Source organism: Chiloscyllium punctatum, chromosome 35 (genome assembly GCF_047496795.1).
Source record: "Chiloscyllium punctatum isolate Juve2018m chromosome 35, sChiPun1.3, whole genome shotgun sequence".
NCBI classification, from domain to species: domain Eukaryota; kingdom Metazoa; phylum Chordata; class Chondrichthyes; order Orectolobiformes; family Hemiscylliidae; genus Chiloscyllium; species Chiloscyllium punctatum.
The window spans coordinates 18,034,213-18,050,137 of NC_092773.1; the positions used below are offsets into that span (position 1 = coordinate 18,034,213).

General features: G+C 42.4%; 1 protein-coding gene across 1 annotated transcript in view; it reads left to right on the forward strand.

The window, feature by feature from the left end:
• LOC140459560 (scavenger receptor cysteine-rich domain-containing protein DMBT1-like) overlaps nt 1-13,110 on the forward strand; it is a 48,740-nt gene extending 35,630 nt beyond the window's left edge. Inside the window, exons 9-19 of the mRNA XM_072553806.1 lie at nt 114-428; nt 4,997-5,308; nt 5,418-5,474; nt 5,560-5,877; nt 6,232-6,273; nt 6,460-6,576; nt 8,604-8,711; nt 9,405-9,515; nt 9,852-9,971; nt 12,058-12,206; nt 12,972-13,110. Coding sequence (XP_072409907.1) covers nt 114-428; nt 4,997-5,308; nt 5,418-5,474; nt 5,560-5,877; nt 6,232-6,273; nt 6,460-6,576; nt 8,604-8,711; nt 9,405-9,515; nt 9,852-9,971; nt 12,058-12,179 — 1,622 coding nt within the window. The 3' untranslated portion in view covers nt 12,180-12,206; nt 12,972-13,110. The remainder of the gene's footprint in view (nt 1-113; nt 429-4,996; nt 5,309-5,417; nt 5,475-5,559; nt 5,878-6,231; nt 6,274-6,459; nt 6,577-8,603; nt 8,712-9,404; nt 9,516-9,851; nt 9,972-12,057; nt 12,207-12,971) is intronic.
• Nucleotides 13,111-15,925: the final 2,815 nt, after the last annotated feature.

Below are 15,925 nucleotides of genomic sequence, written 5' to 3' on the forward strand. Positions count from 1 at the left end.
GCGTTTAATTCATTTATAGTTTGCAGTGGCATTTTAAAGTCATTCTTTTGCTTGTGTTGATGCACTGTCAGTGCATATTCAACATAAAATCCTCCTGAATTGATTCCTGACAGATCACATCCAGATAAGGCTGTCCGGAGGTGGAACCAGATGTGCTGGCCGACTGGAGATTTATTACAATGGTACCTGGGGTTCCGTTTGTGATGATTCCTGGGATCTGACAGACGCTGATGTGGTTTGCAGACAGCTGGGTTGTGGAAGGGCCTTGAACAAGACACTTCCTGCTTCTTGTGAACCCAACTCAGGCCCCGTTTGGTTGGATGAGGTGGACTGTTCCGGGAAGGAAGCATTTCTCTGGAAATGTCCCTCAGCATCGTGGAATAATCACGATTGTTATCATAAAGAAGATGTGACGATCGTGTGTTCAGGTATTGCTCGTTTTCTTAGTCTAAAACCCAAAGCTTCACATGGAGCATGCTGTACTCTGTAATACCAATAGTGCATCACAGAACAGCAACAGATTCTCTCCGTATAGGGGTCTGGCTGGTCCTGCTGCTCCACACATGCATCACTTCAAATAACATCTGGGATTCTTGATCTTTCCTTCTCGCCCATATGTTGACCCAATTTCACCTTAAAGGCAATGCACAAAGCTTTCCTCAGGCCGGTTTTCAAATTCCATGTTCTTCGCAATCCTTGAGTCAAAAATCATCGTCCAGGATTTCCCAATGGATTATTCAAAACGTCTCAATGAATGATCCTGAAATCTGGATCCGTCTACTCTTGAAATAATTGGTGCTTGTTTATATCGAGATCTCTTTGCTCCTTCTCAATATTAAGATTTTAATTTCCCTAGAATTATGTGGCATCTTTATGCTTCCTAGCAACCCATACCACTTCAGTTAGATTTACAGTATCAATCTTTTTCCGAATAATCATCGAACAATACACCACAACAATATGGTCTTCAACCATTCTGTCCTCACACTCATGTCTGTGTGGACCATGCTGCTATTTTAAACTAATACCATCTTCCTGCACATGGTCCAGAGCCCTCTATTCTGTGCATGTCCATATGCTTTGTCTAAACGCCTCTGAAACATTGTTATTATGGTATCTATTTACACCACTTCCCCTGGCAGCGCATTTCAAGCACCGTCTCTCTATGTAACCAACTTGCCTTGCACATCTCCTTTAAATATTTCTCGCTCAACTTAATCCTGTGCCAAATAATATTTGATGCTTTCATCCTGGGAAAATGGCTCCAACTAACCATCCAATCCATGCCTCTCATAATTTTACATACTTCGATCTATTCGCCCCTCAGCCTCCAATGCTTTTGCGAAAACAATGGAGAGGATGCAGATGCGGTTACCTGGATTGGAGTATATACGCTGGAAGGAAATTCCAGCGAATACATTCCAATCCAGGCAACCTCTTCTGCATTCTCTTGAAAGCCTTTCCATCCTTCCTATTGTGTGGTGACGAGAATGACACACAATGCTCCAAATGAGATCGAGCCAAAACTTTATACAGCTGCAACATGACTTGTCAACTTTTGTACTCAATAACCTGACGGATGCAGGTAATCATACTATATTCCTTCTTTCTCATTTTATCCATTTGTGTTATCACTTTCAGACAGCTATAGAATTACACCCCACAGGACTATGTCTATCAATGTTCCTAAAGATCCTGCCATTTACTGTGTAATTCCTTTTTGCATTTGACGTCCCAAAATGCATCACCTCGCACTTGTTCAGACTAAACACCATTTCTCTAGAACTTTCTAACTGACCTACATTATACCTTGATAACCTTCCTCACTATCCATGACTTCACCAATTTTGGTGTCATCTGCAAATTATTAATTATACCACTTATATTTTCATTCTAATCATTTACATATATATGTGAAGTAAACAGTCACCCTTGTGGAACATGGCTGGTCACAGATCTCCAGTCAGAAAAACATCCTTCCATAACTACATGAATCCCATCTGACTTAACCAACACGTCATGCATTCCGTGTGGCTTCAAGTGCAAACCAATCTTGAGTGTGATTGCTCTCTTTAAAAATTATATTCCCCTATTTGCTGTATTTAAACTGTCAACATAAGTACCCACACTCTTAACAAGCATCATTACAAATACTACCACCACTATCACTTCCCTATCATCAACAAATTTGCCATCGGCAATAAATTTTAAAATTGCACTTTGGAATCCAAAGTTGAATAGTCAATATGCACGATCAGCAGTAATGATATCAGAAACAATTCCCTTGGAACATAAGTTCCCAACTTTTCTGTACCTACCGTTTCCACCGACTTTCTGTTTGCAGAAAGATTTTACAGCAAAATTCTACCTATCTCCTGGTTTGATACAGTCAGTTTTTGACTTTATAATAACTTGCGAAATGTTTTAAAAAATTCAAATAGAGTGAAATTTTACAATTACTTAATTCACATTGAGCTACAGAGATATGCAGCATGAAAACACACTACTCAGTCCAACTCGTTGATGCCGACCAGATCTTGTCCCATTTGCCAGTATTTGGCCCATATCCCTCTGAATCATTCCTGTTCATCTTCTCACCCAGATGCATTTTAAATGTTGCAATTATGCCACCCTCCACCATTTCCTCTGGTAGCTCATTCCATGAATGCACCATCCTTTGTGTGATAAACGTTGCCCCTTTCATCGCTTTTAAAACTTTTCCCTCTCACCTTAAACCTATGCCCTCTAGTTTTGGCTTCCCCTACCCCAGGGAAATGTCCCAATTTACCCTATTTATGCCCGTCATTATTTTGTGAAACTCTATAAGGTCACCCCTCAGCCCCCCTCACTCTAGGAATAACAGCTGCAGCCTATTCAGGCTCTCCCAAACACTTCAACCCTGGAAACAACCTTGTCAGTCATTTCTGAACTCTATTCATTCAACTTGGTCCAGGAATTCAAAGAGATGCCTGAAAGGGTTTGGAAATTCTTCTTAATTATGAATTTCTATATCTGTAGGAATAGACAGAATGTGTTTCTGAAAGGGAATCATACGTGGCTGACTGGCTGAAGTTTTCATTTGAAGAAGTAACAGAAATACTTGATGATACTAATATTTTACAATTGATTTCAAAGGATATTTAGACATGTGAGAAAATATGTAGGCCTTGTCATAAAAGCGACTGGAGCAACAAAATTGGCAGATTGTTAGCAAAAAGAGAGAAATGGGAAATGGATATTATTTGGGTAGACAAAGGTTTGTCGGGAACTGCATAAGAATGCATGGCTTTCCGAGTTTTTAATCAATATTTTGATGTGCAGGGGACAATGTCAATGCTTACAAGTGACATGAAACTTTGAAGAACTATAAACTGTGGGAAGTACAATGCAGAACTCCAAAAACGTACCGATAAGTTGGTATGGTGGGCCAATAGGAGACAGACGAGAATCAGTTCAGGGATGTGTGAGGTAATGCATTTTAGCTGGAAGAACATTGAAATTAAAATTTTAAAAAGGAGGCACACGTTTGAAGGGGGTTGAAAAGCAGAGGGACCTGGGTGCATATGTGCACAGTCATTGAAGGAAGGAGGACAGGTCGAGACAGCAGTTAAAGCATACTGTGTCCATAGATTTATTAATAGGGGCCTAGAGTACAAGAGCAAGGTGGTGATGTTAAACTTCGAAGAAATACTTTGTTAGGCATCAGCTGGAGTATTGTGCACAGTTGTACGTGCCACATTATACACATTGTGAAGATATTTGTGACAATGCTGCTCCTTTAACAAGGTTACGCTTCGTCTTTATCAAAAAAACTTTACAGGTTCAAAGGTGTTCAAAGTTTGTAAGGGTTTTAGGGCCAATTTGATTATAGCTAACAAACACTGCCGCAGTTACAAGGCTTTCAAGTTTAAAGAAAATCTTGTACAATGAAAGGGGAGTGGCAAGTTCTCGTAGTTCAGCTTTTTTCTGGTTTGGATTTAATCTGGTTGTTCAGGGCAAGCAGTCAGTCAGTTGTGAAGCTGCTGGACCCGAAGAAGCGGTCCATGTTGACCCTCCCTCCCTCTGATATTTCACCTATAAGAGCCTGTGTTTGACCTTACCATTTTTTGCAAAGGCTTATTTATAAGGATTGTCGCAAGTATTTGGAAGAGCATCATAAAGTTGAGATGATCTGTTGGGTATTCGATTAGTTAACGTTATTCGTTAACCTGTTCTCTTTTGCTTGTCTTTCATTCGGTAATCTTACAAAGAAATTCTGTTTTGTGTAAAACGTAGAGATTCAGCTAGCTGCACCACTCCAGAATATCGACCTCATACCTGCTGAAAACAACTAGTAAAGTAAGGACCGTTTTCTTGAAATTTTTTGAGGGTGTCTGGCCTGGTCCATAATACATTAGAGGCAGTGCAGAAGCGATTTGGAAGAAAGTTCTAGGAATAAAGAGCTTCCGTGTTGAAGATAGCTTGGAAAGAGAAGAAGGCCGAGGGGAGATTGGATAGAAGTTTTCAAAATCCCGAGCGGGCTGATCAGAGTGGATATGAAGACGCTGTCTCTGCTTACAACAGTAGCAAGAAGGAGAAGGCATAGATTTAAAATGACCTGTAAAAGTAGCAAGTGTGATGTGAGGAAAAATATATTCATACAACTAGCAGAATGGACTGCTTGAAAGTAGGATGGAGTCAATTCCAGTTGAGGCATTCAAAGAGTATATGAGGTGGTTTACTGGATATTGAGAATGTACACGGATGTGGGGGAAAGCAGGAGATTGCTACTAGGTCATGACGCTTCTTTGAGGAACCAGTGCAGAATGGACCGAATCGTCAATTTCTGCACTGTAAGACATCTGTGATTCTGTGCCTTGAGTTGTCGCTGTTGAGCTTTCTGATTAAGTCCTGGTGATCAGTGAACACAAACGGTGCAACATGTCTCCCAGCTGCGTTGCGACAAACAGCCTATTTCCCGAGTGAACTGCCCGGATATTTCTGATTTTATTAACAGAACACAAAGAGCTGAGGCTGGTGAATGGGAAGCATCGCTGCGAGGGGAGAGTGGAAGTGTTCTACAATGGGACCTGGGGAACCGTGTGCTCTGAAAATCTGGATGACCACGACGCGCAAGTTATCTGTAAACAGTTAGAGTGCGGCCACCTCGTTTCCCAAGACATTAAGTATTTCGAACAGGGATCTGGACAAATCTGGTTGGATGAGGTTGAGTGTAATTTCCAAGAGACGGCCCTTTGGCAGTGCCAGTCAGAACCCTGGGGACAACACGACTGTAGTCACTTGGAAGATACCGGCGTGATTTGTTCAGGTAACACAGCAAATCTCTCAAGAGGCAGGGTGGGGGGAGGTGGGGGGGCGGGGTTTGTCCTTTTAAACCTTAACCTCTGACACAGTCAGTTCGTTTATCTTATTCACAGAAATCAACAAAGGCAATAAGCAGCCCGACAGTTCAAATGACTGCAATCAAAGACCAGGTAATTGCTCCACTTTGTCAGATTGAAGACCTGTCTTGTACTCCTAGCTTCCCCTGTCACATAAAATTGACTTTTTCTTTGACAGAAGCGGGATTTGATTTGCGCCTGGTTGGAGGAAATAGCAACTGTATTGGGACTGTGGAGATCTTGTACAACAACACTTGGGGCACAGTGTGTGATGACTCCTGGGATCTGGCTGATGCCAGGGTTGTCTGCAGACAACTGGCATGTGGTCCCGCTCTATTGGCCTCAGGAGGAACAACTTTTGCCCAGGCTGACGGTGTCATCTGGCTGGATGAAGTGAAATGCACGGGAAGTGAATCTTTTCTGTCCGACTGTCCTTCCTTACTCTCAGCTCAGCCTGACTGTGACCATAAGGAAGATGCTGGGGTGATCTGTTCCGGTAGGGACGCTACTGAGTGATTGGGTTGAATCTTGAATGGGGAACTGTATGAAGAAATGGCTCAGGATTTGTAGTGGAGCCCTCTCTGGGATGTGACATGACCACCCACCCCCCTCCCCCCCACCCCCTTCACCAATGGTGAAATGGCCAAAGCTTTCTCCCAGTTTTATGATTTGTGCAGCAAGTCTCTGGCTGTTGGGGGGTCTTGTTTTCAAATGGGTCCTAAGTTTTAATAACCACTGTTCACTAAGGTTTAATCTAAAGTATTATTGCATATTGTAATGAGCTGTTGTCTTTCTGAAGTAAAATCTCAGTTTTTGACATTCATGAGTATTTTTACAATACATTTCACAGAGCCTGATTTGTCATCGACTCCTACCCCGGCCACATCTACAGGTATTTATAATTAAGACTGTTGCTCCTGTTCCTGTTGGAGTTCTGACTCGTGAGAGTCGTCTTATTGACATTACCGTGCGATTGTTAATTTCTGATGTTTAGATTAGTTTCAAATCGTGCGAGACATTTGACATGTTCAAGGTGGACTATGTCTGTATTAACTGTTTCTGTAACCCTGCCATTTAGAACAAGGAGATAAAACCAGTTCCATCCTTCCTGCTGTTTGCATCACCCTAGCTGCCCTGATACTCTGTGAGTTAATCGCGCTACTGGCTGTAAGGCAGAGAAAGTTAAAAATAAAAGGTAAGGTTCAAATCTTCCACCCAAACAAGCAACGGTTCTCCGAGGTTCCTGATTCTACTCCAGTGTTGACAAGGCTACAGAGTATTAGACTTCTCCGGGGCGTAGAGAGATCATTTGACCTTATTAGAAATCAAGATGAATCCGTTTCTGGCCACGTGTTTTGTTCAGGGCATTTCTGGAGTCACTGAAAGGCGACATTGGAACTGGGAGCTGATTTAAAATGTCCTCATTCATTCAACACATAGAACACCGGAAGAAGTTACTTGGGACAATGGGTCAGAAATTTTCATTGAACTCTTTGGCCTTTGCGTTCAATTATCTGCTTCTCAGTTACTCTTCCTTATGGGTGTCGTCAGAATACCCCAATTCACTCAACGTTCAATCGCAACCATTTCCTTCATATCCCAGCATGAACATATCACCTCTCATGAGTGTGGAAAACATGGCACTTCTTATAGTGACAAGACACAGCAAAAATAAGTCCCTGACTAACTGATGCTATCCTCAGAGCTCAGTCGATTTAATTAATGTACAGTCTCCCCACAAATGATTCGCAAATGAATATCTGGGTGAGCGAGTTTGTGAGTGTCGGTGCTTTCATGCGTAATCTGAATGTGCGTGAGTGTGCGTAAGTGTGTTATTGCGTTATTCTGAGTGAATACCAGGATGTCACGCAACGTCCATGTATCACAGTGTGTGAGAGTGTTTGAGTATTTGCATGTGTGTGTGTGTGTGTGTGTGTAAGTTTGTGAGAGAGTGCTTACGCGTGTGTTAGTATATTTATGTGTGAGTGCTTCTTGATGCATCTGCGTGATTATTGCCTATTGTGAGTGGCTGTCGTTATACCTGTTTGTGTGTCAGGGAATATGTATGTCAGTGAATGTGTGCGTTTGTGTGTCAAGGAATATGTTTGTGAGGATAAGTATGTGACGGACAATATTAATTGAAGACCTGGCAGTGAACTTAGATTTGACAAGATTCAGTGGGACGAGTTTATTTGTGTGATAAAGGGACTGACAAAGCCCCAAACAGCATGATTTTTAAAACAAATATACAATTGTACTTCCCTCAAATGTTAACAGGCCTTGAACATATCCTTCTATCACTCCAACATATCTTGTATTCATTGTTCGAAAAGTAGTGACACTTTCGGTAATATCAGAGAATCACAGGATTATTACTGTGCAGAAGGACACCGCCCAGCCAACCTCGCCTATCCTGTTCTCTGAATGACTTTTGTGCCATTCTCCTGCCTTTCCTCCCTTAACCCGACAAACTGTTCTGCTTGAATTAATTATCCATGCATTTGAATGTCTCAGTTGACTCTGCTTCCTCGCACACATCAGGCAATGAATTCCAGACTCAAGTTACTTGCTGTGGCAAACTATTTATTGTTGCATTACGTATATTTCTTTTGCAAAACTCTTTGAAGCTATGCTCTCTGGTTGTCGAGATCTATTTTTATGAGTTGGGTCCCTAACTACCCTCTTCAGCCCGTCATGATTTTAAAAGCCTTTGTCAAATTTCCTTGAATCTTTCTTATCTCCATGAAAATCATCCATACTTCTTCAATCTATCCTCGTAACTGAAATTCCCTCTCGTTGAACAAATCTTATAAACCTCTTCTACACTCTCTCCCAGTGCATTTGCATCAATCCTATAATATGCTGCCCAGAACAGTTGTAAACATTTCTCCAACTGAAGTCTAACTCATGTCTTAAACAAGTAACAATAAGTTTCCTTCCATGAAACTCTCCAACATCAATAAAATTGTAAAATCAAGTGAAGATTGATTGTAAAGAAGAGATTTATGAGATACGAATTTACAAGCAGACACTTCAGAGACAGAAAGTAGAGCTGCACTTCAAAGCACCTCTCCCTTCAACGAGACACACGTTGGCACTGCATTTGCCACCGTACAGGAAGAGCGTCACTTCATGTTATGGTGCCTGTGAGCACAGCTTTCTTGTTAACCCTGCATGCAATACAACAAAATGTTAATCTCTCCTTCCTCCATCCTTCTACAGTTGCCCTTGCTGACCACTGGGATTCCACTGCTGGTTTATACCAAGGAATTTATGAAGAGATTGAGAATATTGCAGCGGGCAAGCATTCAGCTCAGACACATGGCTCAGGTATAAAATTCCACCCTTTCACCTCCCAATTTCTGTTGCTCAGTGGTCAATGCACTGATTGGGTACACTTGGCAACCCCTCACACCGAGTGAACATTGTCGGGGCCTGTCCTCAGATAACCAGTTTTACAATGTGCATTGTGCGTCACAATATTTAGGCCAATGACGGTACTCAAACCTGTAGATCTTTCAATTCTTTTGGACATAGGGAAGGCTTAGATGGGGAAGGTCAGTCTCTAAACTGAAAGATGAAAGAATCGGAAAAATGATCCTCGTTGCAACATTTTGTGATCACACAGCCCTGGTCGCTTTGACAGCCAGTTGATTTTTAAAAGACACAGGAGCAAACTCCGTTCACTGACACGATATGAAAAAAAAACACAGATCCGATATTATCCTCTGCGCTGAGATAGGAGGTGTTAGCTTTAGCAACGAGCTGTACCGTGTGAGTTGGTGTCAGTTCAATGGTAGGATCGACAGCGGGTCATTCAACATCCATGGAGAGAGAGCAAACCAATGTTTTGAGTCCAGATGACTTTGCCTATCCTTTGTTGCTCTGACAAAATGATGCAAGCCTTGATACACTGCAACAAATGTTCTGCCTCAATCGTGTCTGGCCTCAAACTGACCTGTAAATGGATTCGGTTCCCTTCTCCGAACATCCTAATCACAACCCGCTTTTTGTGTTTTACAGTTTCTTCTTCCCGTGACTCACTCAATCACATCGAATATTACACCAGCCAAGGTTTGGGTGATAATGACCCTGGACCAGCGAATCCTGAAGGAAACTCCTCCAGTACTCCGGGTTTGCGTCTTCACAATTTGCAAATATCCTTTTTATATATGTATGCTTCACGTTATCTGCTACCAAAAAAATGCTACACACGCCATAGAATGGTGCTGCCCAGAACCAGCAGTGCCAGAGAGTGATCTGACTGTTACAATTAATAGCTCGGCTAAATGTATGCACAGCTTCAGTGATTCAGTGGAATGGGATTTTAAAACTAAGTTGTGGCCCTCTCATCTCATTAATTTCCCCGCCTTACAAATTCCTCCTAGATTGATCCATAATTGTACATTGTTTGGTGCTAAGTGTTCGTTTTCAATGAAAATCCCTGGTTCATTGTGGGTCCGTTTGCAGGCAATTATGATGATATTGAGACTGAAACTAATGACACGCGGGACAGTCACTTGCTGCTGGATCCTGGTCCCGAGGATTTTTCCAAACTGAGACCGAGCAGCGGCGACGGCGCCGCGCTGGGTGAGTTAACCCTCAGCAATGTTTGCTGGTGCTGTCTAACACAATCAACCGTGTGTTTATAGAACATCTACGAGCAACAACTACATATGTGAGAGTAATTTTAATTACAAAATATTGCAGAAGGGTCCTGGACTTGAAACAATGTCGTGCCTATTGCGTCCTGTGTACTGCTACCTCTTTAAATAGCATACACAGCCAGGAGCTTTTCCACAGATTTGCACTACTGAAAATTGATTGGAGTTCGTGTAATTACAGGGGATGTACGAAGCTGCAATTTCAGTGGAACACCTCTTCCCCGAACAGTAACAAAAAGACTTGGTGTCTGGGGATCAGACGTTTCAGCAGTTATAATTCTTGTTGCCTGCTGTAGAGGCACTGTGTAGTTCAAAGGACCAATATAGATCAGTATCTAATTGAGAGAGGAGGGAGGCGTGGGCGGAATCTCTGATACCTCAACTGTTTTGCTTTGAGATGAGTGTTTAGCAAAACTGAACTCACACCGATTTCTGGAGCATGATTCTCGTTGACTCGCACAGAGAAAGTGCCAGGAACGCTTGGGCGCCTTTGTCAATAAGAGTCACACCATCTGATCAGTTGCTCAGGCATGTTTCTGCTTCTCCACGGCCAATTGAGCCAAGCATGCTCTCGTATTTCCCTCTCCTTCAACCTTCAACTGGTATCATTCACGATTTTCTGTCCTATCTCCCGCAGATTTTCTCTGAGCTCATCCGACCCAGGAGAGCCACTTCCTGCTCCCTGGACCGGATTTCTATTAAAACCAGTTACCACTAAGCTTCCCCATTTCCCACTGTCAACACCCTCTTCCCGCTGACAACCCGCCCCAACTCCAGCAGATATTTTTCAGCCTTCTTTCATTCTCTCTGAAGGTCTTCGCAGTGATGACTGCCATCCTCCCAGATTTTCCCTTCCCCTCACTGCCCATGTTATTTCGCAACCTCTGACATCCTTTTCCAAGACAAAGACCTGGAATGTTCTGTCACCTCATAAATGCTTGCCAAACACTGCACAAAGCTGCATACGCATGTCCTATCACTCACGTTTCCATGCCTGCCACACAACTGATCACATCTATCCTTGGTTTCACTTTGCCTAAGATCTGCATTCAGAAACACGAGGCGAGTTCGCATTTGCTAACGAACAGTACCTGAAATTGCCTCAAGACAGTCTCTTTTGGCTCCTACACTGTGAATAAGTGGTCATCCTGGGTTTTTATATTCTATGCTGGTCAATCAGAAGTTTCTTCCTACTCAATACTAGGAATTCTGAAGACATTTCCTTCACTACCCAATGCATGCCTTATTTTCTGGCTGCGGACACCATTGCTTTCCATTAAAAGGGTGACCGCAGACACTTCCCAACCATGATGCCACAGTTGGATGCCATGATACCTCAAAGAGTAACCGTTGCTTTCTTTGTGACATTGCATGACCCTACCCCCACAGTGCACAGCCACAGCTTTGAAATATGTGCCTTTCATTATTCCAACAAACACTTCGGGAACCCTTGAGGCTATTTAAATCTCCCATACGCATTCTCTCACCAAGTCCCCTTCATCCAACACTGTTGTGTGCTCTGACTTTCACTGGTTCTATTTAAGCACTGGCCATTTTAAAACATTCGTCTTTGCCTTCAAAAGCCTCCATCTGCTCACGGATCTTGCTCTGTAATCGTATCCAGCCCCGCCAGGTTCCTTTAATTCTGGCTCATGGAGTAACCTTGATTTTAATTACTGTATACTTGCTGGTTTTGACCACAGTTACTAAAGCTGTAAATATTGATTCCCCTCCCGAAATGTTTCTGCTTCCTCAGCTTGAATTCTCATTCCGTGCACTATTCGATTTCCACTTCCAGGAACCTCTTCAGTTTTCTCTTTCTAGATGCTATTTCAAACCTTTCTCTCTGAACAAGGTATTGGCCGCACGGCCTAAAATCACTCTATCGTGTAATTTCCGAATGCTCCTGTGAAAGCTTGTCTTATTATATTAGGTTAACTGTACTTTATAAATGCAAGTTATTGCTAAGATATCTGTCTAATCAGTAACCTATAATCTGTTTCTCCCCACAGAATACAGTACCCAAAGACGCTTTGATTCCGATTTCCCACTTCCTTCCCGGTTGGGAAGCAATGGAAATATTCAGCAAGATGTGGTCACATTTGCAAAGCTTACTGCTGCAGATAGGCAGTGAACCTGATACAACACCAATATCAAACTAGTAAGAACAATGCTTTATTACTGGTTCTCGTGTTTGTGGCGCATTGTAAGAGTTTGCAATCCCAGCGTGTTGTGCAGTGCGAGAGTGTGTAGCCCCAGTGTGTGTTGCAGTGAGAGTGTAAACTCCCAGTGTGTGATGCTGTGTGAGAGTTAACAATTCCAATACGGAGCGAATTATTAGAGTCCACGGTCCTGACAGTTTCTAAAATTTCCGAAGCATATTCAATTTTAGGAATTATAAAAATGATCAGAGGAAAAATGCTATATGTTTCTGAATGAAATCAAGGCTTTGGCATTGGAGTGTTATGTGTAATCAACCACTTGACATCTGACCATGCTTTGCCGCCCATTGCACGACTTGAAATGGAAGCATGTTGCCGTTTAAGACAGGAGGATGCCAATGCAAGCTCACCTAACTGAAACAAGCAGCAGCCTCATAATGATCCAATAACCTGTTTTGGAGATTGTTGTTTGAAAGCTATGCTATTGACAAGGAAACCAATGATAACTCTCTGATCATTCCGTTCACTTAAAAGTTCCATGGGAAATTTTACATTCATCAACGTAGATAGATAGCATCTCAGTTCAATATCCCTTTTGAAAGGTAGCACTTTTGACACTGTAGCATTTCTGCAGGACTACAGTAGGACTGTAGGACTGTGTGATCTTGTTCTTTTTACTCAATCCCTGGAGGCTGAAAGAGGAGCGTGTTGCAATAGAAGCAGTGTAGGGATTACTCACTCTCAAGAATGTCTTCTCTTTTCAGTTAATTAGCGTCTAATTCAGAGTATGACGTCCGGAAATGTGTACAGCTTTACAGGAGTTCGTCTGTGACAATATTCACGAACATTCCCAATTGCATGAACAGATTGTATACTTGTTTCTTGATGTACACCTATCTTTATTCCAATAAAATGCTATGTTACTTCGTGTTGAAATAATTGGCTTTGGTCTATATTTAATTTGAAAGTATTTGTGTTCTGTTGAATTAAAACAGAATTTGTTTCACTTGCAAACAGAATTAATTCCTGGACCATTTGTCTGTCTAAATAACTACTGCAAAGTTTGCTCTGCATCAATTAATTTACTCTGTGGTACACATCAAGACATCAAGATCCTGTGTCCCTTAGTGAAAGCCTTGTTGGGATATTATTTGCGACCATTTCAACGTTTCACTTCCGATTACAAAGAATTACAACCTGTTAGAATGATGATTGGTCAGCCTGTTCTTTTGATATTTAGTGTAACTGCTCTCTCCATCACAATGTGCTGAGACTGCTGCAAACTCAAAATATAAACGGGGATAATAGATGAAGTTGGGTGTTCCGGAAAAAAAGATTTTATTTAGAATTTAAGTCCTTTTTTGAAGTCAATGTGCATTATAAGCACCTCCGTTATAAGAACGGGAAATCACTGAGTTACTCGGTCGACACTCATGCCGGGGGAATTGGGAATGTGGCAGCAGGCCGGGCAAATCAGATCAGATTCAATGTTTTCGCACATAAATTCAATAGGTTAGTTATTTTGGGAATTTGTGACAACTTCCGATCTTGTACCCTGAAGGCCAATTCACAATAAATACCAATGCAAATAGAAAACAACTTATCCAGAAGAAAGGGCTTATTGTTTGGCAAGTGGATTCTGAATTCTAGCAGGGGTATTGTCATGGAAAATGATAAATAACAACTCACTGCCAAGCCTTTTAAAAAACTAGCAAGCTGACATTGATTGGTTAAAGATTTGCTTTGAAATATGATCTGACACATTCGGAATGCAGTAAGTGTACCCGTTCTTTCTGACTGTAAAGAACACAGTCCTCTGCAGTAGCACATGGAGACTCCAGGATGCACAAGTGCACTGTCCTGTTAACCCGAGTGACAAGCTGTTATCGGTTAACTACGTAAATATTAACACACTGAGGAACAGTTAACAAACATTTTCCAATCGCAGAGTCAATTCACACCATCTAAACATAAATGCTATCGAACCAGAGGAAATATCGCGGGTATGTTGTCATCTCTATCATGATCACGTTGTATTCTCACCACTGAAATACCACAAAGCACCAAGGGTGGACCGCCAATATTATAGTTGCTGCAACTTCAGCAAAAGCAACCGCATAATCTCTCAGTTTGTCACCTGCAAAGAGCACCAGGTAACACATAGACTTCTACGGACTCAGAGTGATCCCTGAGACAGAAACAGAAGGATAATTGAAAGCAGCTTTTATACAGCAATCTCACTGAGTGGTACTGACCCTAAAGATGCACCTCTAAGCAATTAGCTGGTCACCGAACTGTGTCTGAGCAATACAGCAGGAAAGCACCAACATGAAGTGAATGGGAGACTCCCGACAGGGTCGCAGTATTCCGTGCAGTGCACCAGATGGGAAAACACCTGGACATCCGTGATTCAGGATTTTCTTGTGGTGCTCAGGAATCGCCCCACTCCGTGAAAATACAAAACAAGAAACTGGTCCTGTCCTCCATCAATGCCTAAAGTACAAAGGGACAGCTGCAGACTGCAAATGACCACAACAGAAATAGAGGATGACAGTGTGGAAAGGGGCTGTGCAGGTTACAGTGCTCACCAATCCCCATTGTTCTAATCCTTGGTCTCTGTCTGTTATGGCGTTTCAAGTGATCATCTCAGTACTTCTGAGATGTTGCGATGGTCCCTGCCTCTCCCACCCTTTCTATCCCTGAGTTTCAGATACACACCACCCTGTGGGTGAAATGAAATTCTCCTCAGATCCTCTAGACCTCCTGACCCTTGCCTTACTTCCGCATGTGTGGACTCTCTCAGACACGAAAATGAGAGGGCTCATAGATAACAGATGCTCTACAGTTACCAACTTTCTCAACAGGAAATGCCTCATTTGAATTCAGCTTCACACCTTTAACCATTCTCACATTACGCATTGTGCTGCATATTTTCAAAATCTTCCGACGAGTGCAGTCATTATTAAGTGAGGGGCGGGGTGGCGAGAGAAATAGTGTGGAGAAATGTAACGTGCTGGTTAAACAGTTGTTTCTGGGACCATTGCTTTTGTAGATACGGTCCATCCGTTCGACATGAAAATCTCCCTGGGTTTCACGGTCATTTGGCGCCATCTTGTGGTAAAATGCGAAAGTATCAACAGACTCAGACCAGTTGAAAAATTCCTGCACAACGCAGTGCAGCTCAGGACAATAGAACCACAGTCAAACCAGATTGAAAGCATTCCGCTCAGCATAACAAAACGATTTTGCAAAGAAGAGGCAGTGATGTCATTCTCTGCTGGAGGCCATGCATGACAGAATTTCTGAAATAAAATAAATGGCCCACTGCGGCTCTAGCAAATCGGTAATATCACCTCGTTCTCTTCCAAACTCCAGCAGATATAAGTTTGGCCTGATCAACCTTTTCTTTTCAGACAATCCACCCATTCGACCATGCAATGCAGCTGCACTGACAGCAGACATGTAACGTGTACTGATTCACCAAGCTTGACACAGCCAGGGAGATATTTCCTGCAGCATCTTACTGGGAACCCCCAAGATAGTCCAGATGGAACTCACACAGTAGTGCATTTTGGACTGGAATTCAGCCTGTTCGTTTAAAGGTAGACACTTGAAAGTTAACAAGTGTGTGTCACACAGTGTTGAAAGCGCACGATCATTCAGCTTTGCACGATCAGGAAGAATAGATCAAATGCAGAATAAGGCACATTCTGCGTCT